Source organism: Agelaius tricolor, unplaced genomic scaffold (genome assembly GCF_023055355.1).
Source record: "Agelaius tricolor isolate 1412-34295 unplaced genomic scaffold, bAgeTri1.0.p SCAF_25, whole genome shotgun sequence".
NCBI classification, from domain to species: domain Eukaryota; kingdom Metazoa; phylum Chordata; class Aves; order Passeriformes; family Icteridae; genus Agelaius; species Agelaius tricolor.
Genome location: NW_027269285.1, coordinates 1,128,990 through 1,150,450, shown reverse-complemented (window position 1 = coordinate 1,150,450; position 21,461 = coordinate 1,128,990). Strand labels below are relative to the sequence as shown.

At 49.8% G+C, this 21,461-nt stretch overlaps 1 protein-coding gene across 4 annotated transcripts; it reads left to right on the top strand.

Moving 5' to 3' along the window:
- The first annotated feature begins 4,767 nt into the window (after positions 1-4,767).
- Positions 4,768-19,672, top strand: VEZF1 (vascular endothelial zinc finger 1). Of its 4 annotated transcripts, XM_071447634.1 has the most exons (8): positions 4,917-5,028; positions 5,919-5,995; positions 10,312-11,009; positions 11,730-11,793; positions 12,771-12,954; positions 14,376-14,594; positions 16,812-16,856; positions 17,211-19,672. In XM_071447634.1, the coding sequence occupies exons 3-8, from the start codon at positions 10,615-10,617 to the stop codon at positions 17,636-17,638; spliced, it is 1,335 nt and encodes a 444-aa protein (XP_071303735.1). In that variant the 5' UTR covers positions 4,917-5,028; positions 5,919-5,995; positions 10,312-10,614; the 3' UTR covers positions 17,639-19,672. The 4 variants fall into 4 exon arrangements, with proteins under 4 accessions (XP_071303734.1, XP_071303732.1, XP_071303735.1 ...); XM_071447631.1 differs by lacking the exon at positions 5,919-5,995 and having other exon boundaries at positions 4,769-5,028; XM_071447632.1 differs by lacking the exons at positions 4,917-5,028; positions 5,919-5,995 and adding an exon at positions 6,004-6,313.
- Positions 19,673-21,461: the final 1,789 nt, after the last annotated feature.

Genomic DNA, 21,461 nt, shown 5'->3' with positions numbered 1-21,461 from the left:
CTCTGCCCTGCCTGGGCATCCCCCCGGCTGCTCCGGCTTCCCTCCCTGCCTCCTTACACAGCCCCGCAGCAGCGCGCCTCGGGGCTGGGGGCTACAGCCAGGAAAGCAGAGCAGGGACTGGGCCATCCCTGCTGAGCCCCGGGGACAGCGCTCCTTCCCCCGGGGCAGCTCCTCGCTGCTCCCCCGCCGTCCTGCTCTCGGTGCTCCAGCCGAGCTGCCTGGTGCCTCCCTGCATCCTCTTTCCCTCTTTTGGAAAGTGAGGCGATCTCTCCCATGCGCTAATTACGAGCAGGCTCCGGCGCTCCCGGCAGTGGCAGCGCTCCCGCCGAGCCGGGGATGGCCCGGGCAGGACAGGGCAGGACAGGGCATCGCTGCCACCCTCCAGGGCGGGATGGGCACTGGCTGTGGGCAGCCATCCGGCCAGAGCTTCTCCTTTTCCTTTTCCTTTGCCTTTGCCTTTGCCTTTTCCCATTCATTTTCCCGTTCCCTTTCTGTTCCCATTTCCATTTCCCTCTGCCTAGTGAATGGCTTGTCTGTCCCTGCAGCACCTTCCACCCTGGTTTTACTGCGGCTCAGGGATGCTGGTCCAGCAGGAGCTGGGCAGTGAGGGGCTGTGGGATGCTCTGGGTCAGGGATGCTGGTCCAGCAGGAGCCGGGCAGTGGGGGGCTGTGGGATGCTCTCCTGAGGATGCTGGACCATCCCACGGTTCCTCCCAGCATGCACACTCTGCTTCCAGCCCTGATTCCCAGAGATGTAATTCACTGTCTCTGTTTAGTGTCCCTGATCACTTTGAGAGGGAAGGCTGCAAAGAGAGAAAGCAGAGAAGACAGAACTCGGGAAGCAGCTGAAGGGAAATTGCCTGCGGGGAGCACATTCTCAGCACCATCAGCGCAGCTTATTTACACTCTCGAGGGCTCTCCAGCCCCACAGAGCTGCGAAATTCAAAGCCTGCTGTGGCACTCAGAGCATGAACAGAAAGGGGTTCCCGCAAAGCTGAAATATTTGGCCACAGTTTCCATTGTAAGTGGTGCAAGCACACGCTGGCCCAGCAGAACCGGAGCAGGGCTGTCAGCAGGACGTGACAGGGGATCCGTGGGGCTGGCACTGGGCACAGTGACAGAGGGGATCCGTGGGGCTGGCACTGGGCACAGTGAGGGGGGATCCGTGGGGCTGGCACTGGGCACAGTGAGGGGGGATCCGTGGGGCTGGCACTGGGCACAGTGAGGGGGGATCCGTGGGGCTGGCACTGGGCACAGTGACAGGGGATCCGTGGGGCTGGCACTGGGCACAGTGACAGGGGATCCGTGGGGCTGGCACTGGGCACAGTGACAGGGGATCCGTGGGGCTGGCACTGGGACAGTGACAGAGGGGATCCGTGGGGCTGGCACTGGGCACAGTGACAGGGGATCCGTGGGGCTGGCACTGGGCACAGTGACAGGGGATCCGTGGGGCTGGCACTGGGCACAGTGACAGAGGGGATCCGTGGGGCTGGCACTGGGACAGTGACAGGGGATCCGTGGGGCTGGCACTGGGCACAGTGACAGGGGATCCGTGGGGCTGGCACTGGGCACAGTGACAGGGGATCCGTGGGGCTGGCACTGGGCACAGTGACAGGGGATCCGTGGGGCTGGCACTGGGACAGTGACAGGGGATCCGTGGGGCTGGCACTGGGACAGTGACAGAGGGGATCCGTGGGGCTGGCACTGGGCACAGTGACAGGGGATCCGTGGGGCTGGCACTGGGACAGTGACAGGGGATCCGTGGGGCTGGCACTGGGCACAGTGACAGAGGGGATCCGTGGGGCTGGCACTGGGCACAGCGTGGCTGTGGCACCGAGGGGCAGCTCTGGTGCTGGCCTGTCCCTGGGAGGTTTCCCACAACCATCACCAGAGCTGGCACTGGAGGCAGGAGAACCCGGCAGCATTCCCTTCCTTCCTAACAATGTGAGAAGCGCCGAGGGAGCAGGAGGGAAGATTTGAGTTTGAAAGGCAGAGAAGCAGAGCCTCGGGAGGGTGGTAAATGGGCCACGGGCTCCCAGTGCCCTAGAAATTCCCTGTGCCTGCACAGCGGGGTGGCTGCTGATGCTATCGCTGTCCCAGCTCCATGACTAAGGGAGCTGCAAGGTATAAATTAAATAACACAACACTTCAAGCCGCCTGTTATGTGGGTTTGTCCTAAGCAGTGCTGCTTTAATTAAGATGGAGAGTTTACAAATCTAACCTTTGTTTATTCTGCTTTGGGGCATATATAATGTAAACACGTGTTTTCAAACACTGTGGCTTTTTAGACTTCCAGTTATAATTCTGGGTAAAGGAAAGTTCGTCAGGTTTGGCACGGGCTTGCCCTTTCTAAATAGAGCTCCTGCGAGTGCTTCCCCCCGGGGGCTCTCCCAGCTCCCAGCCCTGGGCTGCGGGAGGTAAAGGAGGCAAAGGAGGGGCCGAGAGGGCCCAGCCCGGCTCTGCCCAGAGGGAAGTGGGTTCCAGCTCCGTTTCCCTCTCGTCTGACGTCGCTGCGAGTCTTGCAGGTTTTGTTCCTGTGTCCCCTCTCGGCGCTCTAGCTGTGAAAACAAGAGCAGAGTTTAGGCGGCTACGTGCTGGTTGGGATTTCTCCGATGAGTCAGTGATACGCTTGGGTAGTTTTCTTAGCCTTTAATTGAAGTGAGTGTGAGCCCTTAACAAAGAGCTCTCCCAAGTCTTCCTTAATAAGCGTTAACAAAAATAACCGAGCGGCCGGGAGGGAAACAGCCAGGGGCGGCAGCGGCGTCCCCTGTCCCCGAACGAGGGGGTCCTGCGGCTCTCCTGGGGCAGCGCTGCGCTCAGAGCAGGGCAGGACGGGGCACGGCGTGCACTGATCCAGCTGATCCCACACCGCGGCTGGGAAAAACGTCCGGGATGAGCAGAGCGGGCTGGGCTGGTGGAGTGCTGCACTGGCAAACACCTTTGGCTCCTTTTTTTGGTGTTTTTCTCAAAAAAACACCAAAAAACTCCAAACAGGTGCGCGGGGCTGCGCAGTTAGGATGTTCTGCAGAGCAAGGGCAATATTTTACAATTTCCAGTGCTGTGCATCATCACAGAACTCTACTGTGGTGCAGACAGGGGGGACAAATCCGAGCAGGCTCCAGACTCCCTGAGGCAGACGGACCCTTGGAGCTACAGGTGCTCCCAAGCAGGCTGGGCCACTCCAGGCAGCCAAGCCCACACGTAGTCACAAACTTCCCTCTGGGGTCACACGGCTGAGAAACTCCTTTTTGTTTCAAATGCAAACACATTTTGACATAACCACTTGACTCTGGCACTGGAGTTTCAAGGAAAAAAACCCTGAGAGGCGTGAAAGAACCGCAGGCATCTCTCGGAACAGAACAAGGACTGTTTTGCAATGCCCTGGGAAGGTGAAGAACCGTGCTGCAGGAGCGAGGTGCCCTGCCCAGCACTGAGCCAACACAGCCAGGGCTGAGACCCTGCTGTGTGTGCCCTCGTCCCTGCTCTGTCCCCATTGTCCCTCCTCCCTGCTGCTTCAGGACCGGCCTTTGCATTATCTGTAACAGGAGACAAGAAAAACCACCCGGGTGTCCCGCACGAGAGGAAGTCACAGGGGCCAAATTTAGCCCTGCACGCTGCAGCCAGGGAGCCTCGGCCGCTCCTTCCCGCGCCTGGAGCCACCGAGGCCTCGGATGCTCAGCAGGGATCCAGGCCAGAGCAAAGAGGATTGACCAGAGCTGGGGGAAAATAAATAATAAAGTGCTGTAAGCCTGTTCTCATCTCCCCAGTGGCAGGGAAGGCGAAGGGAGGTCAGGATTAAAACCCCCCCTCCTGTGGCAGTGTTGAACCTGCCACACTCAGGTGTGGAAGAAATGCTGGGTGTCCCTCAGGTGCCACCTGAGGCAGGGCACAGATGTGCCCCGCATCCTTCCCTGTCCTGGCAGCACGCGGGAGGTGCAGGGAGCCGTCCCTGGGCCCCGTCCCGCCGCCTGTCAGGGACGTGCTTGGTGTATGTAAACACGTAATTAACGGTACGTATGTATTTAATTGCTCGTGGCTACGATTTGCATGCATGTGCTGCGCCGAGGATGCCTCAGGTACGGGCGCATCCACTCCGCTGGCCCGGGGGAGGCGGCGGGGCTGCGCAGGGTCACGGCACCGCCCGAGCCCCACACGGCCCGGCCCGGCCCGGCCCGGGGGAGGCTGCCGGGGCCGGGGGACAGGCCGGGCCCGGCCCTCCTGGAGCCCGGCCAGGCGGGGTGCGCGGCAGAGGCGGCAGCAGCCCCGGAGGGCTGAGGGCGAGCCCGGGTGGGCTGGGGACGAGCCCGGCTGTGCCGAGGTGGCGGCGGCGCCGGGCGACCCCCGGGGCGGCCCCGAGTTCACACCCCCCCCCCTCCGCCCCCGGCGCTGCCGCCCGCCCGCACCCGCGGGCGAAGCCGCCCCCCGCCGCCCCCGCGGCTCCCTCCCTCCCTGCCGGCGCGGCGGGCGGGGGCGGCGGGCGGACGGGGAGGGGAGAAGGGGCGGGCGGGCGGCTCGGCGGCCTCGGGGCCGAGCCGGGGCGGGCGGCGGCGGCGGCCCCGGACACCTCGGCCGCTCCTCCATCTTCTCTCGCCACAGCTCGGCTTCCCCAGCCCGGGACCGGCCCATTGCCAGCCCCGCGGGGGGGGCGGCCGGCCCGCCGCGCCGCCCCGGCCCCGCCGCCCGCGCCGCCGCCTCGCCGCGCCGCCCCGGGCCCGCCGCCCGCCCCGCGGCGAGGGGAGCGGCGGGGGCGGCGCCGCGGCCGCCCGGGCCATCGCCGCCCCGCCGGGGCGCCGCGCCGCCGCCTCCCCCCTCTGGGCCGCAGTGGTGCAGCCCGAGGTTAGCGGAAGCGGCCGCTCGGCGCTGCCATGTTGAGCCGCCGCCGCCGCCGCCGCTTTGTTGTCGGCTCCATGTAGCTGCGGCCCGGGGGAGGGAGCGACGGGGGGACCGCCCGCCGCAGCCGCCGCCGCCGCCGCCCGGGGCCGCGCCGCCCCCGCCATGGAGGCCAACTGGACCGCGTTCCTCTTTCAGGTGAGGCCCCGCGGCGGCGGCGCTGCCCGCGCCCCCCCTCTCTCCCTCCCTCCCTCACGGCCGCGGCCCCGCCGGTCCCCGCCGGGCCGGGCTGTCAGTCAGCGCGGCCGCCCGGCCCCCGCCCGCCCCCGGCCCGGCCCGGCCCGGCCCGACCCGGCCCGCCGGGCAGCGCCTCACCGGCCCCGCGGCTCCGCTTCTCCCTCCTGCACTTTCTCCCTCCGCCGCCGCCCCGCAGCGCGCTCCCTTCCCGCTTTCATTACAAACCACCGATATTCATATTTGTATTTTATTTTTGTTTTTTCCCCCGCAAAACATGAGATCGCGCTTTATTTTTTTTTTTTTTTGGTGTTTGCTTGTTTTTCTCTCCCCCCTCGTCTAAAGAGACAAACAACAACAGAAAAAAAAAAAAGCCACGAACAAAAAAAAAAAAAAAAAACAACCCCAAGCTTCCACCGGGCTCCAACAAAACCCCGATGGAACAAACGCCGTGTCTGGGAGAATAAATTAATCCCTCTTTAAACAGCCTGACTCAGGGCCGGCTGACGAGGGAGCTTGTTTTCTTTTAAAATAGGACGCGAGCGGGCCGGATTTCTGTAAAAACTGGCGAAATCCTAACGGGAATGGGGAGGAATAGGGACGGTGGAGCGTGCAACCCCTCCCTTTGCCAACTGAGTCACAATTTTCCCCCTTTCTGTCGGTGAAAGACTGACTTAAAAACACCGCTGTTTATGTAATTCCGGAGAAAATCCAATGTACCAGAAAAAAAAAAAAAACTAAAAAAAAAGAAATCTTTGCCTGGCTTTTGTGAGCCTGGCGAGCCCTTTCTCACCAGATTGTTTTCTCCTGGATTTTTTTTTTTTTTTTTTTTTTTTTTGCGCTGGAAAACATAGAATGTGTGATTGCAGCAGCAGCAGCGGAGGGGAAAAAAAAAAAAAAAAAAAGCGCCCAGCACATCACCTTTCTCAAGGTAAAATAATCCTCTTTGCACGTTCCCGGTGGCGGCCGCTCGCTTCCTCACTGTCCTCCTCGGAATTAAACCCAGACCCAACCCGTGACACGAGTTTGAAAACCTGAGTTGAATGAATAAATCCGCCAAGAGCGAGCACCATTCCTTTAGGGAGGAAAAATTCGTCCCTTGCAAGTAGCAAGGGATGAGTCACTCGCTCGGGTTCTCTGCCTCGGAAAACACGCCGGGAATGTTCCGGGGAGCCGGTACCGGGAGCTGGGCGCTGCGTTTTCCGCCTTTTCCTGAGGGATGCGGGCGATGCCATCGAGTTGGGCTGAGGTCTGGTGAATTATTTCTCACTCTAGTGGGCAGTTGTGATTCGCACGTAGGAAACTTCACGCTAAGAAGTTAATCTCCTTAGTTTAGGGCCATCTCCCTCCGAGCCGGGGCTGCTTTAGTGCCTTGCTGCCTCCCAGCTGAGCATTTTTCCAGGGGAAATTTTTCCTAGGCTGGCAGGACTGTATTGCAGCAGGCTGAGAAATGCCAAGTAATGCTTCAAGTACGTGTCCAGCTCCTCGCTGCTCGTCCGTGCTTTTCTGAAGGTGCTGAGTTTTGAAGTAGTGATGTCACACGCTGATTTAGGAGGCAGCTTTGCTGCTTTTAATTAAGGAGTCAGCAGTTCGCTTTCCGAACGTGCGACTCGGAAGCATCTTCATAAAACTGTGACGTGGAAATTTTCCTCTGATTTTTTTTCCCCCCTCTCTAAATAATAAAGCTTTCAGAGCTCCTGATAAATGCTGGATATTGTTTCTTGAATGGTTTTGTTAGAATCGGTGATTTGGGGTGCGAGCGTGCCAATGCACCCAGCAGAAAGCAGCACTGAGGTAGTCCTGATGTGACTTTCATTTTTCTTCTTCCCATTCTCACAGCAGCACATCAGCCCCGATCCAGCTGATTAGTTAAAACTAGTTAAAAAGCGTGGATTTAAAAGCCTGTCCCCAGTGTCAGTTAAATAACAAATGGAAGTGACTGAATATTCACACTCGTTCTTCCTGGGGGGAGTGCTAAACCAAGTGTGTGTTCCAGCTGGGACAGGATTCCTAAGGGACAGCCTAATACGTGGAATATAAAGTTGTAATTTTTAGCCAAATGTTGTTAGAGGAGGATTCGATGTCTTAATTTTAGTCCTGTGGCAGTGGGCTGTGGGACTGTAAACCGTTCCTTCCAAATAAAGTTGTTTGATTGTTTTTAGGTGGCATTTTGATGAATTGTATCCCTTTCTAAAGAAACAATCGTGCTACTGAATAAGCAGTTCTTGTTTGGATCTTCTTTTAGTCCCCAAAATGCATAGTTGGAAAACCGCTTTTAGGATGTGCTCAGGAAGTGAAAGTTGTATCTGTTAATGTGAGGAGGACTCATCCATCAGATGGAGTGTTCAAGATATGACTCATGCTAATTTGTTGCTCTCACATTAAGGCTGAAGCACAAAAATATTTTAGCCTCTGGCATTGGAAGTTCACAATGCCACATCCTACACTCCGGGTCGTGAATTGCAGGGTTTTTTTGTTTACTGCCCCCCCAGGAGAGAAGGAATTAGTGACAGAACAAGGGGATTTTGCAGAAGAGCCTGTCCCAGGCCGTCAAAATATCTCCAAAATGTTGACTTGACGTTAATGCTGGGTGAAGTAAAACCGTGGTCTGAGCCTGCATAACTGCGCCTGCCAGAGGCATGCAGCAGGTGCTGGCTTCCCTTCTCCAACAGGGAGTTAAAAAAAATGCTGCCTGATCCTTTTTTAAAAGGCTTTAACAGCCCTTGGAAACTGAGGAACACAGCTCGGGGCAGAGGGGCTGTGAGGAGCACGCTGCTGTGAATAATGCTGGCTCCCTTGGAACCAAGATAAGCAGACTTATATAAGCAGCAGCTCCATGGCCTGTCGCTTGATGAATGTACATTGTTTTATGTCCACTGTCTCCACCAGATCTGTAGGAATAAGTGCATCATTACCTTGAAGTGCTGACGATTCTTTGAGGCTTAAAAATATCCATAAACTGCCTAAGTTTGAACCTTGTCCAAAGGATTTGGGCTCTCCATTATCCGATCTGCTAGCTCTGCCTTTGAAATTGTATCTCTGGAGCTATCATTAGGTGCTCTGCAGTGTCTTCTGGTGCAGTTTAACAACATTGTTTAATGCCGATTTGAAGTTGTAAAACATTTCAGAATTTTTTAAAGTTAAAATTGTGTTGAAGTGCACAACTTGCTCAGTATTGTGCCATCGGTGTGTATCATGCAAACTCTTACTTTCATGCCATGTAGAAGTGTCAAAACCTTTTTGAAAACATGGAAAATAAATGGTTGAAAATGCACAGTTGTCACTGAAGTCAGGGAAAAGTTTAATGGAGCTGCTGGGGCTTGTGCCATGCCCTGATTTAGCAGCGTCGCCTCCAGGAGAGTTCTGGATGCAGCTCTTCAGCAGTTGCTCCCTGGAATAAAGCAGCCCCTGGGGCTGTTGTTGGGGGTGGCTGCTGTGGCCAGGCAGGTGTGCTAATATCCAGCCTACCTGTTGCATCCCGAGCTTCAGCACAGACAGATCTAAAAAACAGATACAGATGGACAGCCTGGCCTGGCTCCTAATGGTTCCCACAGGTTTTGTCTCCTGTTAGTGTCCGGAGTCCAGGCTGTGAACTGTCAGGCTGGGAGTGTTTGGGAGCTTGTATTCCTTCCCACGTGGGTTAGTGTTGGTATCCACCCGTGGCTTTTGTCCAAAGATCATCAGCATCACGCTCCCAAAAAGTGAGATGAGAATGGTGCAGGAGCTGCCCCACAGCAAGGGAGAGATGCTCTGTAGGGGCTGTAGTCCCTGCTGCGATCCAGGCAGGCAAAGCACCCAGGATGCAACTAGGAAAAAGGCCCAAAGTGAGCTTCTAGAAATACTGGCTTGTCCAAAGGACGTGTTGAAATGGTTTTCCCATGGGAAGAGCATTAGCCTGAGTGTGCTTCCCAGTACTGTCCACCCCAACAGATGTAAAAGTAGACAGGTCAGGGTCGTGCACTGGCACAGTGTATTACTCAGCTCTCACAGCTTTCAGTCATGTTACTTTGTGAGGAAAACCAGAGGAAAGGAGTCCTGGAGGCTGCAGTGCTGATCTAATGGGAATGCAAGTTTCCCCAAACTCAGCTTCAGGTCTGGCACGCTGGGTTAATAACGAGCCTGATTTAAAACTGGTCTGATGAGACCGAGGCACATCTTGAATACAGATGCACTTAAACTGGCTTAAGGTGCTGGAGTGATTTATTTTAATGCTCCATTAGGCTGAATTGGTCTGTGTGGTTTCTAAACCACATTAAAATTGTATCTGCCAGGGTTTTGTCCCAGTCTGACTGGATGAGTTTTAATAACAGTGTTTCTGCCTTAGAATAACCACGCGTGGTGCAGCACAGCCCGTGGCAGGCAGGCTGCAGCTCAGCTGAGCGCTGCTGCCTGCGGGCCCCCCCTCCCTTCCCTTCCCTGTAGCTTCTGCCACACATTCTGAAGTTCAAAGTTAGTTGGTATTGGCTGCTTTCAGACAGCTTTCAGGGTTTATTCCCAGGGTTTATTCCTGTGTTCTCCAGCATCTCTAGATGTCTCCCAGTATGTATCGATCAGCTTCTCTTCCCAGCACAAAGTAGCTGCTGATGAAGAGAAAAAGGCCCTGCCGCTATTCTTGTTAGTTCCAGACGCAGAGAACACAGTGGTCAGTGGGTAAATGCATCAGGAACCTGCTAAATATAGAGATGTGGCTTTAGACAGCTCCCGATTCCAGTTGCTTTGGTTTCAGTGCTGGCACAGGGGTATGAACACACTGTTTAAATAAGACGCCTTATCACATCCTGGCTCTCTGTGCCTGCGGTTCAATTCTCAGTGTGCGCTAAGCTCAGCTTAAAGGTGGGGCCTTATTTTGCAACTCCTGTCAGTACCTTCATCCCTTCCAGAGACAGTCCTGATGTGCCATCTGATACGATCATTAACAAAATGAGTTATCTGTTATGTAAAGATGAAATGCTGTTATTAAAAGATCTGACAAGCACCTAGTTGTCTTCCATAAAAAGTTGCCCTCCAGAAACTTAATAATTCCTTGATTGTTGTGCTGTGTCCTACACTTACCACAGGGTCTGCACAGCCAGGGCATTTACAGCGCGAGCGGTTTATCTTGTCCAAAACCAGCATTATGTAACCTTCCCCTGTTGTTCCTTCCGTGGCTTTTGGTCCAGAATGTGCTTCCCTGTCGTTTGTAAATGTTCTCACCGTGCCAGAGCGAGCGCCCATCCAGAGAATTTAAGTGTGAATGTTTGGTTTTAGGCACACGAAGCCTCCCATCACCAACAGCAGGCAGCACAGAACAGTTTGTTGCCTCTCCTGAGCTCTGCTGTTGAGCCGCCCGATCAGAAGCCGATTCTGCCCTTACCAATAACGCAGAAACCTCAGCCTGCACCAGAAACATTAAAGGATGCTATTGTTGGGATTAAAAAGGAAAAACCTAAAACCTCCTTTGTGTGCACTTACTGCAGCAAAGCTTTCAGGGACAGCTACCATTTGAGGCGTCACGAGTCCTGCCACACAGGGATAAAGTTAGTGTCACGGCCAAAGAAAACTCCCACCACAATGGTGCCCCTTATCTCGACCATCGCTGGTGACAACAGCCGGAGTTCGCTGGTTTCGACTATCGCAGGCATCCTGTCCACTGTCACTACGTCTTCCTCTGCCACCAACCCCAGCAGCAGCGCCGGCGCCACGGCCATGGCGGTGACGCAGACGGTGAAGAAGCCCAGCAAGCCCGTGAAGAAGAACCACGCCTGTGAGATGTGTGGGAAGGCCTTCAGGGACGTCTACCACCTCAACCGGCACAAGCTGTCCCACTCGGACGAGAAACCCTTCGAGTGTCCCATTTGCAATCAGCGCTTCAAGAGAAAGGATCGCATGACCTACCACGTGAGGTCTCACGAAGGTGGCATCACGAAACCCTACACCTGCGGGGTGTGTGGAAAAGGCTTCTCAAGGTACCACCTAGCAAAGCCCAGGCGTGCTCTGCTGTTGGCTTTTCCTGAGCGAGAAGGGTTAAGCTGTGGTAGTGAGGAGCTGGGAGAGCCAAACTTCTGAGGAGATTGGTGAGGGGATAAAGAGCCTTGTCTGCAGTTAGGGTGGGGGAGTCTTCATCTGAGCAAGGTTAGCAGTGGCTAGAAGTGGTCACTTTTTTAGGAGAGTGGTTTGAAATGGTTTCTCGACCTCATCCAGGGCCCATAAGATGTGTGTCTGTGTCACTGGGGGTGGGCACAGAGCCCCTTCAGCAGCCTTTGCCATGGTCTGTGAATGGGGCAGGGCAGAGGAGCTGTCACCTGCTCTTACAGCAGGATGGAGGGACAGCACAGGGGGGGCTTGCACTGCTGCCTGCTCTGTTCGTACCTGTGCTTGCAACAGAGAAAACTTCAACCTTTAGAGCTGCTGTGCTCTCACCTTTACACAAGGTGTGACCAAACGTGCCATTGCCAGGTGTGTGAGGAGAGCAGAGTTAAGATTTAAACCGCAGGCTGGTTCTAAGCTGTGAGGTGTTGCAGGGGAAGCCCCTGGTAGGTGAGAGGAAGGGATTTATCCTGGCTGTCAGAGGGATGGATGGGGGCTGCAGGGAGTGACCAGCTCGGGGTCAGCTCTGCTAGCCAAGGTGTCCTGGCTCTGTGTTTGTAACAGTGTGCACTTTTCTCCTGTTCCTCTCTTTCTTGCAGGCCTGATCATTTAAGCTGTCACGTTAAACATGTTCACTCAACAGAGAGACCCTTCAAATGCCAAGTAAGGGCTAAAATGGTTTATTAAGAACAATACCTTATTGTGTCAGTGGTACTCAGGTGAATCTTTCCAGAGCTGTAATTACTCCTGGACTTTTGAAAAGCAAGTTTAGGAGTAAAGCCACATTTGCCACCACACCACAGTGCTGGAGTTCTGGTGGAACTTTAAAAAGATACCATGGTTGCTTTTTTAGGAAGATTAGAGGCTTTTTGCTTTCTTGGAGAACAGCATAGTTGCTCTGTTTTACCATATGCTTAACTTAGTAGTAGGATTGTAGCAGCATCCTCAGCTTAGTGCTCATTTCTTGGGTAATGTGTGCAGTGTGTTTCTCAGCATGTTCAAATGAAATGTCTTTCTCAGCACTTCTATTTAAAATGGGTGGGAATGGTTGATTCTGGATCTGTTATTTTGCTGGAAGGGGAAAGCAAGTTGTCCTAAGTTGATGACTGAGACTAGATGAAATAATTTGATTGCCCTTGAACAATTAACTGTTTTACTTGGAATATCCCTGCTTATTCCAACCTGTTTTAGTGAATCATCTTATTAAATAAAAGCCTTGGATAAAAAGAATAGTGTTAGGAAAAGGTTTTGTTTCCTTGTTCTGGGTGGGAACAGAAGTAATTGAGCAGTGTAAGGTACCAAGTTCATATTTGCACAGTAAAATTACATTAGAAACCAACTTTGCCTATTGTAGGTGTTTTTTACAGGCTCCCTCTTGCATCGGTGGGTAAGGCAACCCACTGTTTTCAGAAAGTTCAAGCAGTATAGAATATGATTTTTATCCTGATTATCTCAGAAGCAAATCCCACTCTCGGTCTCTGCTGAGTAGTTTGATTTTTGTTTCTCTATAAATGGAGGTAGAAGTTAAAGTTGTCAATGCTCTTAGGATACTGTTAGGACCTGCCAGGCTCCCAGAGGGCCTGTGGGTGATGCTGTGCTGCTCTGTGTGCCCCTCAAGTGTAACTTTGTCCTCCATCTAGACGTGCACTGCTGCCTTTGCCACCAAAGACAGACTGCGGACACACATGGTGCGCCATGAAGGAAAGGTATCGTGTAATATCTGTGGTAAACTTCTGAGTGCAGCATATATCACCAGCCACTTAAAGACACACGGGCAGAGCCAAAGTATCAACTGTAATACCTGTAAACAAGGCATCAATAAAAGTAGGTGAACGTTTTACAAACATTTCTAATAACAGTGTGTGTGCGAAGGGAATTGCCTTTGATGACGTTAAACTCGGCTACGTGTCTGTCGGTCTGGGTGGTCACACCTCCTAAAAGTAGATCTTTAGTAACAGAATGTGCTTCAGCTCAAGAATTGGCATGTGTGGAGTTGGTTTGCTGCAAGACTGTGCTCTCATCCCTTGGGAATGCCCTGCAGTTCATGACAATGACCCATCTCTTGAAAAGAATTGCCAGGTTTTCAGTGCTACTTCCTGAACTGTGCAGGTCTAAAAGTCCAACAGATAGTCTGGAGATTTTAGACTGTTTAAGAACTGCTAAGATTTGCCAGGTTTCAGGTCTCAAGCCTCATCCAAAGCTCATCGAAATCAGGAGAAAGATTTCTCTGCTTTCTCTGAGCTTTGACCCTGGGGCTCAGTGTTTCCTCCCTCAGGCAGTAGCTGACAAGAAAAGGATTTAAATCCAGCCCTGATAGGTTTTGGGCATTAATGGCATCTGACTGGTGTTGTGCAGGAGGTCAGATGAGATGTTTGTAATAGCTCCTTCTAGACTTAAACTCTGGACCTGGGAATGTCTAGCAAGTAAATGAAGACTTGACTTTCAAATTTTCCCTATTAAAATACCTGTAACTTAAGTTAACCCCACATGGTTAGTAATATAAAACGGGTTTTCAGAGGAATAAAGAGGCAGAAGTAAGGAATGTCTTTGGAAACTTTGTCCTTAAAGCCTTTAAACTGTATTAATTTACAACATCTTTGCAGTTCCTGTTACTCCTGGATAATTTGAAGGTACTGGGAATGTCTGAAATGCCTGATTGTTGAGCTTAGTAGGAAATTTGGATGTGAATTATTTTTCAAGGTATAGAGTTACAACTCTGGCTTCCCAGTCCAGTTTGGTGGTGCTAAGCCAGTTCACATGAGGCATTTTGAGCAGTTGTTAGGGGTGGAAATGATGAGCTGTGCTGGTGCCAGAGAGTAGTGACAGGCTGTTCTCTGATGTAAACTGAAATTTTTAAGTTATACTTGCAATAAAAAGTAAAAAGGCTTTTTTATTTTTCATTCTTAAGCTGGAGCTGAAGTTTAGTAAAAGTGGATTCAGTTTGAGTTCTAGAGACTAATTTGAGTTTTTAATTTCATTCTTCCTAAATACAAAGTAAATAATGACAAGAGAAGTCTGGTTTTGGCACTTCAAGTAGATGTTCTTGACTTATGTTTTCGTTTTTAGCTCTTGGAAAAGTAGTTTTATGAAGCACAGAATTAATGATACTGTTTTAAACACCTCTGTGATTTTGTTCTTGGAATCCTGTGAGATTCCACATGCTCTTTGTAGAAGTTGCCTTTGTGATCTCAGCAGAAAACAGTAACTTTTCAAGGTGAATTTGTGTTCTTACTTGATTGGCATAGCATGCATGAGTGAAGAGACCAGCAACCAGAAACAGCAACAGCAGCAGCAACAACAGCAACAACAACAACAACAGCAGCAGCAGCAGCAACAACAACAGCAACAGCAGCAGCAGCAGCAGCAGCAACAGCAGCAGCAGCAGCAGCACGTAACAAGTTGGCCTGGAAAGCAGGTAGAGACCCTGAGATTGTGGGAAGAGGCCGTCAAAGCCAGGAAGAAAGGTAAAACAAACCAATACTGACATGGCTGGGTTTGTGAGATGGGAGTGCACAGTCATACAGGGAGTTGGAGGTGTCAGGAAGGATGTCTTACATGACAGTTTCATTCTTAGAAATCATAGCTAAGAGAGAACAGGAGGAAACAGCCCCAGAGAAGGGTGTGTTACATGACCTGCTCATGATTGACTCCCTTGGTCTCTGTGCTTGCCTGTGTCCCTCCCAGTTACAGAGGGAGCTTGTGTCTGCTCCAGCAGGAGTGGGGGCTTTGACTTGCATGTGGCTTTTAGCTGTGCTTGTGCTTATTTACCCTGTTCTCCTGTCTGCACACACACACACACACACACAGAGACACAGACAGACTCACAGACACACACACACAAACACAGACACACACACACACACAGACACAGACACAAACACAGAGACACAGACACACACACACACAAACACAGAGACACAGACACACACACACACAAACACAAACACAAACACCCACAGCCCCTCTGCCCCGCATCAGCACCTGGGTGCACGTGTGTGCTTTCTGTGTCCTGTTCATCTTGTCTCCTCCAATTTATTCCACCTGCCCTATCATCATGTAGCTGTCTTTGCATGAAGTTTTCTAGACTTCAGAGAACTTTCTCTCTGTCCATTGCTTTGTTTCATTACAAAATGAGGTAATCAGTGATCCTGTTTCTCATCAGTGCTGGCTCTACCTCTACCTGTGCTGCTGTAATTGAAGTGGGATTGCTGTTGTTGGTCATTGTGGCAGTTTGTAGGAACAGATTGCTTCAGTTTAGTGGGTTTAGGATACAGTAGTTTAAATTCTCCCATTACTGCTGCTTATTTGTTTCACAACAGTTTGATTATTAATGCCCATCATGTGACTTCATGGATTACATGTTTTAGAAGTTCTTAATGACCACTGCTTACTGCTTTTTCACTGGCTGTTTTTAGGATTGTTTTTGACTCACCTTATTGTTTCCTTTTCTCTCAACCTTCCTTTCAGTTCTTCAATCTGTTTTTGTTTTCTAGGTTATTGTTTGTGTTTTAGGCTGCTTGTTCCTTTCCCCTTGTTATGCCAGTAATAGAATTCTGTGATCAGACAGTGCAGAAACAGCTTATTCATGTTAAAATGCAGTGATAACAGAAACATTTCATATCATCAGGCCACTAAATAGATAAAGCAAATGATGTTGGGTTTAGAAAATCACTGAGAATTATCTTCTGCTTGTTCTTTCCTATGTCTTGTTTCCTTTTCCTTTCTTATGGAGAATGTTGAATATGCTTTAACAGAACAGTGGTTTGGGGCAGGAGGGGATGAGGGAGGTGGATGGGTGACAGTGGTGTCACACTTGAGCTTTTAGCTTAACTTAACTGGGGAAGGGGCATGGGTGGGATGTGTCGTTGGGTGTGACTGTGCTTGAAGGTGAAGTTAGACCAGTCAGTGCCATGCTTGAGCTGCTCTTTCCGTGCTGGTTCTCCTGTGCTAGTTCCACTTGTGGTGGCTTTACAACACTAGATGGGATTTTTTTTTTTTTTTTGGTCTAGTACAATTTATTTTCACAATTTTTATTTTATTTTTTTTTACTCTTTCCCTTCCTCTCCACCCCTCCTAGCTATGGACTTTGAAGAACCAACAGTAACCCTTGAATGGGGCTAATGTTGCTTTCAAAGTTGTATTTGTATTGCCCCAGAGGCAAAGCGGACTCTTTGCTCCTGGCTTACCTCTGACACGTGGGTGTAACTGAGCTTGGGGTCCTGCCCTACAAACGTGGAAGCAGACACGGCTTAGTAACGTTGGTGCAGAGTGCCTTTCCCTGTTCCTCTAGCAGCCAGCCCTTCCCTTCCCTGCTCCTCCCTCCCTCCCTCCCTCCCGGTGTGGGTAGCCGGCAGGTGGTGCTGATGGATGTGCAGTGATTCCCGTCCCCCGCCCCGCTCCCCGGCCCCGGCCTCCTGGGTCTCCCTTGCTCTGCACTTCAGTCCTGCTTGCTGCAAACACCCCAAAACCTCCCAAACCAACGCGGTGTGGAGCTGGAGCTTGTGTGAAAGCTGAGGAGCTGATGGGGGTTGAGGGATGTGCTGCTGGGGTAGCCTTGATGTAGAGGTACTGTGAGCAGTGGAGCAGTTTAGTAGCAATAATTAAGACTGAAATAAGCAGGTAAATATTGAAACGAGCTTTGCTTATCAGTCCCTAATAATGACTCTTTAAAACCTTCACAGAATGTCAGTTCACCTTTGAGAAGGCTATAGAGTACGTACCCTTCGGTATGTACACTCTCTCTATTTCTACTGTTCCTCTTGGGAGGATTTTTTTGATTGTACAATACTGTTTTTATGAACGTGGAAAAACCCTCTTGCTAAGACAACCTCACTTGACTTCTCAGGGAAAAAAAAAAATTACTCAATTGAAATGACCTGCATGAGAGTTTGTATTTCCTGTAGGCTATAAAATGTTAACAATTTTAACTTACTAATAATACCTAAAGAAAATGATTCCAGAATTTGTACCTGTTCTTGTTTGGTTTTTGGGTTTTTTGTTCTGTTTTGTTTTGTTTAAATCTTGTCCACGGTTTTTTTATGTGTTAAAAACTTTTTGTCTTTTTTATGTCTCATTTTTAGAAGCTGCTAACTTGTGCCAAACCTCCACTGCTGCTACTACGCCTGTGACTCTTACTACTCCATTCAATATAACGTCCTCTGTGGCTTCTGGGACTATCACAAACCCAGTCACAGTGGCAGCTGCAATGAGCATGAGAAGTCCAGTAAATGTATCAAGTGCAGTTAATATATCCAGTCCGATGAACTTAGGGCATCCTGTAACCATAACCAGTCCTCTGTCCATGACCTCTCCATTAACGCTCACCACCCCGGTGAACCTGCCCACCCCGGTGACCGCTCCAGTGAACATAGCGCACCCCGTCACCATCACGTCCCCCATGAACCTGCCCACCCCCATGACGCTGGCTGGCCCCCTCAACATAGCCATGAGACCAGTGGAGAGCATGCCTTTCCTGCCCCAGGCCTTGCCCACCTCTCCTCCCTGGTAAACAAGTTCTAAACAGTATTAAAAAGGATTAAAATGGAATCCTTACCAGCAGTTCTTTTTTGGGTTTTGTTTGGTTGGGTTTTTTTTTTTTTGTTTTGTTTTGTTTTGTTTTGTTTTGTTTTTGTTCTGTTGGGTTTTTTGTTTTGTTTTGTTTTAGTTAATAATAAATTCAGACTAAGACACTGGGGCAACACCATCAGAGACCACAGTAGCATCTTCCCCTTGATTTGGCTTGCATGGTTCAGGCTTGAGTTTCACTGGAGCACTTCATTTAAAGTAAGTTTTACATTGTAGCTGACTGATGCTGAATTAGAGCAGATACTTATTTGCCAGAGTTTAAAAAAAAAAAAGGAAAAAATACCAAAAAAAAAGGTAATTAAAAGAAACCAGTTTTATGTTTTATCCCCTCAAATTATAACTTAGAAAATCATTTTAATCTAAACACTAGCGAAGACCCCTCTGTATCTGTGACAGGGTGGATGGCTCATTTTAACCTGCCAGGCAAGTCCACTGTTTCTGAGCTAGTGTAGAACCTTTGTCTGTGTTGATGTTTTTTTTTTTTTTTTTTTTTTAAATGAGTAAATGCATTACAATGTTGTCATTTAAAAAAAAAATGCATTTTTGGAGAAAATATGCATTTTACCTTTGGGAATATGGTAATTTCAGGCAGCATTCCCTATGGGAAAGGTGATACCAGCTCTGATATGCAAAGCATATGATAACTTATCATTCTAACTTCAACATATAATAGGGATTGTGACCTGATATTTGGAGATGTAAATATTACCCAACATATTACCCTAAGGGAATAGAGCATTGTAGTCAACATTTTTTTAAAAAAAACCTGTTATTGTTTGGTGAGAAACAGCCATGGCTGACAGAAGAGGAGTCGAAATGTAAACATGGTCTCTGAACAGTCAGACCCCCATGGGACTCTTATCTAGGAGCAAAAGGAGTGCTTGGAAACTTAAGGAAAATTGCTTTAAGCTGGAAGATTCTGGAGGCCCTGGGTGTGATTTTTATGCCCTCTGCCTCCCAGTCAGAGCCTGCTGATGTTTCAGCAGGGGACAGACGTGTTAGTTGTTCACTAGAAGTTTTGTCTTATATTAAATTGTATACAGTTTTTATTCTAACCACTAACTAGGTAGGATGCCCCTCCAGGACAAGCAGAGAGCATCTTTTAATTTCTCCCCTATTTCTTAATCAAGTGTTGTGCAAATCTGTTCAACTTTGTAAATATTTGCAAACATCATCATTTTTACGTTATTCTTCTATTGTGTTAACACATTTCTATCAATTTGTGGGAGTTCTGGGGTGCTGAGCTGTCCAGCCCAGAACTGCTCATAAATGGTCACACATGTTTAAGCTACATGTGCTTTTTTTTCCTTAACCTGTTTATCTGTACATAAAGTAGAAAGCAAAGTCTAGGGAAACAGATATACTTTTTAGACTATCATGTCACATATTCACATTTTTAAAACTTTGTTTAAAAAAAAAACAAACCACCCTAAACCCAACCTCTACATTAAATAATTAAAAAAAAAAAGAGGAAAAAAAAAAAAGAAATTACAGTTGAGATGTTTTTATCTTAATGAAGCTGAGAGCTCTGGAGATTAGCGTGTGCATTTTCACAGAGTGCTAGCAGGACTGCCCAGTCACACTGGACTGCTTCCGTTCCTCCCCGGCCGTGTCCGTGCGAGCAGTGATTGCCAGGCTGCTGGCTCAGGTGACAGGTATCTGTATCCTTACGTGGAACTGTTCTAGGGGCTTGGACTACATAGTAAAACAAAAACAAACAAAAAAAAAATAATAGAGCTTAGTGTAAAATAATTTTATAAATGATCTTTTGTACTTTAGGACATCAAATTGTACAACTTTTGTATATATAAAAGCTTAGGAACTTTCTGTTTAGCAGAAAGGAAACACATTCCTACACTTTTAATGTATATGTTTGTTATAATGTCCATGTAAACATATGCCCTATGTTTGTGCCTTTTAATTAGTTTGTCTCAATAAACAAAAATGTAGAGAAGAATATGTAGCTATGACTTTGTTACCACTGTTCTTACTCCAGGTGTGTAGAGGTCTTTGTTTTGGCCCTGTGTAGAGCCCGGCGTGCACGGCCAGCATGTCCCCAGCCCCGCTGCCCCGGCCCCGCTGCCACCTCCACACCGTCCTGCATGTTGGGACCTGTAGCTCCCCAGCCATCTCTGCCATCCCTGGCCACCACACCACCTTGCACCAGTCTCCCAAAGTAGGTACAGCCTTCTGGGTCTGGGTAACCACAGCGATGACCCTTAGGTGAAATTTGGGTATCCCTGAGCTTAAAAAAAAAAAAACAAAAGAGAACAAAAGCATTAAAAGCCAATATGAAAATGTATACTAGAAGTGGTTATCTATGAATTACTTACAATAAACAGGTGTGAGACTTAATTGTATGTTGTCAATTACTGCAGTATTGACAGTGGGTCCCTTGTACAGCCAGCTGTTATTTTTATCCCAGCAGTGTAGCAGTAGAATAAACACATTAAACACCGGCAAGGAAATTTTTCACCGTGACAGAGGCTTCCCAAACCACTAAGCACGGTGCTCTTAGCGTGGCGTAGGAAAAGGGCTGTTTCCTTTTTATTTTATGTTGGTTCTGCTCGACTGTACCTGGTTTATGTCCACAAAGCTGCATTAGCTAATTGTCGACCTGTTTCATTTGTACTTGGGTAAACATTTGCTTTGTACCGTGTATTAATGGGTCCGAGGTGTGCTCCTCTGCTGTCTCAGTGCGGACATTGACTTCGCTCTGTAATGCCATCCTTGCAAATACATTAAGCTGTTTTTCTGACAAACAAAAGCTACCTGGTGCAGTAGTTTGTACGACGTGCATGCTCCCTGCTAAGCCGTGTCCGTGCCCGGCCGGGGATCCGCCGGCACCTCGCAGCGCCGCCGAGTTCAGGCTCTGAGAAAATGGTGGACGTGAAGAACAGATGCTCCTGTTACACCGAGTTAGTTCCTATGCAGCTGATGCGCTTAGCCTAGTTTATTTCATGGAAACTTTTAAGCTGGATGGAATCCAACATCCAGGGAAGCCTATTGCTGCCGCTGGTTCGAGTGGGGTTTATATCGAGCCCATTCAGGTCTCCGATTGCAAGGAGTTCAATAGGGGGTTTATTTTTTCCTTCTGAAGTTTCTGTAAGCATTCAGCGTGAGGTGAATGGCTTAGACCGGCCGGCAGCTTGAGAGCCGAGTTTTGCCTTGGAAGGATGTGTGCTGTGGAAAGTCAGAGCAGGCAGATGGAGGGCACGGGAAGCATCCTCCGGGCCAGGAGAGCGCGGGGAGGTGGCCACGGGGACGTAAGTATTGCAGCACAGCCAGCCACGCTGCCAGCAATGGGGTACAGGCCATACAGGGGCTGGCTTGCTCTTTATTTGAACACCCCAACACCTCCAGAGCGTGTTCGGGGTGAAGAGAAATTTGGGATTCAACCTTTTTTCAAGCATTACACCCAAGTATTGTAAATTGGGAAAGTTCTGTTCAGTCATGATGGATCAGAGAGAAACACGTTTTAGTCTCAGCATACAAGTTTAATTCTCTTGGCCATTGATACAAATAAAACACTTTTTTTCCCTCTTACAATTTTTTCCTTAGAGAGGCAAAAGAAAGAAGTATTTAATGTGTTTGCATTTGTCCACAAGAGGTTTAAAGCAAACCACCCAGACCCCAGTAAGCTGCTGAGCTGCAGCAATCCCAGGTTACATAAAGGGGCCGGGGCTGCCGAGGATTAGCCGGGGCATTCCGGGTGCTGATAAGCCTCCAAGTTCTGCTCGCTCTTC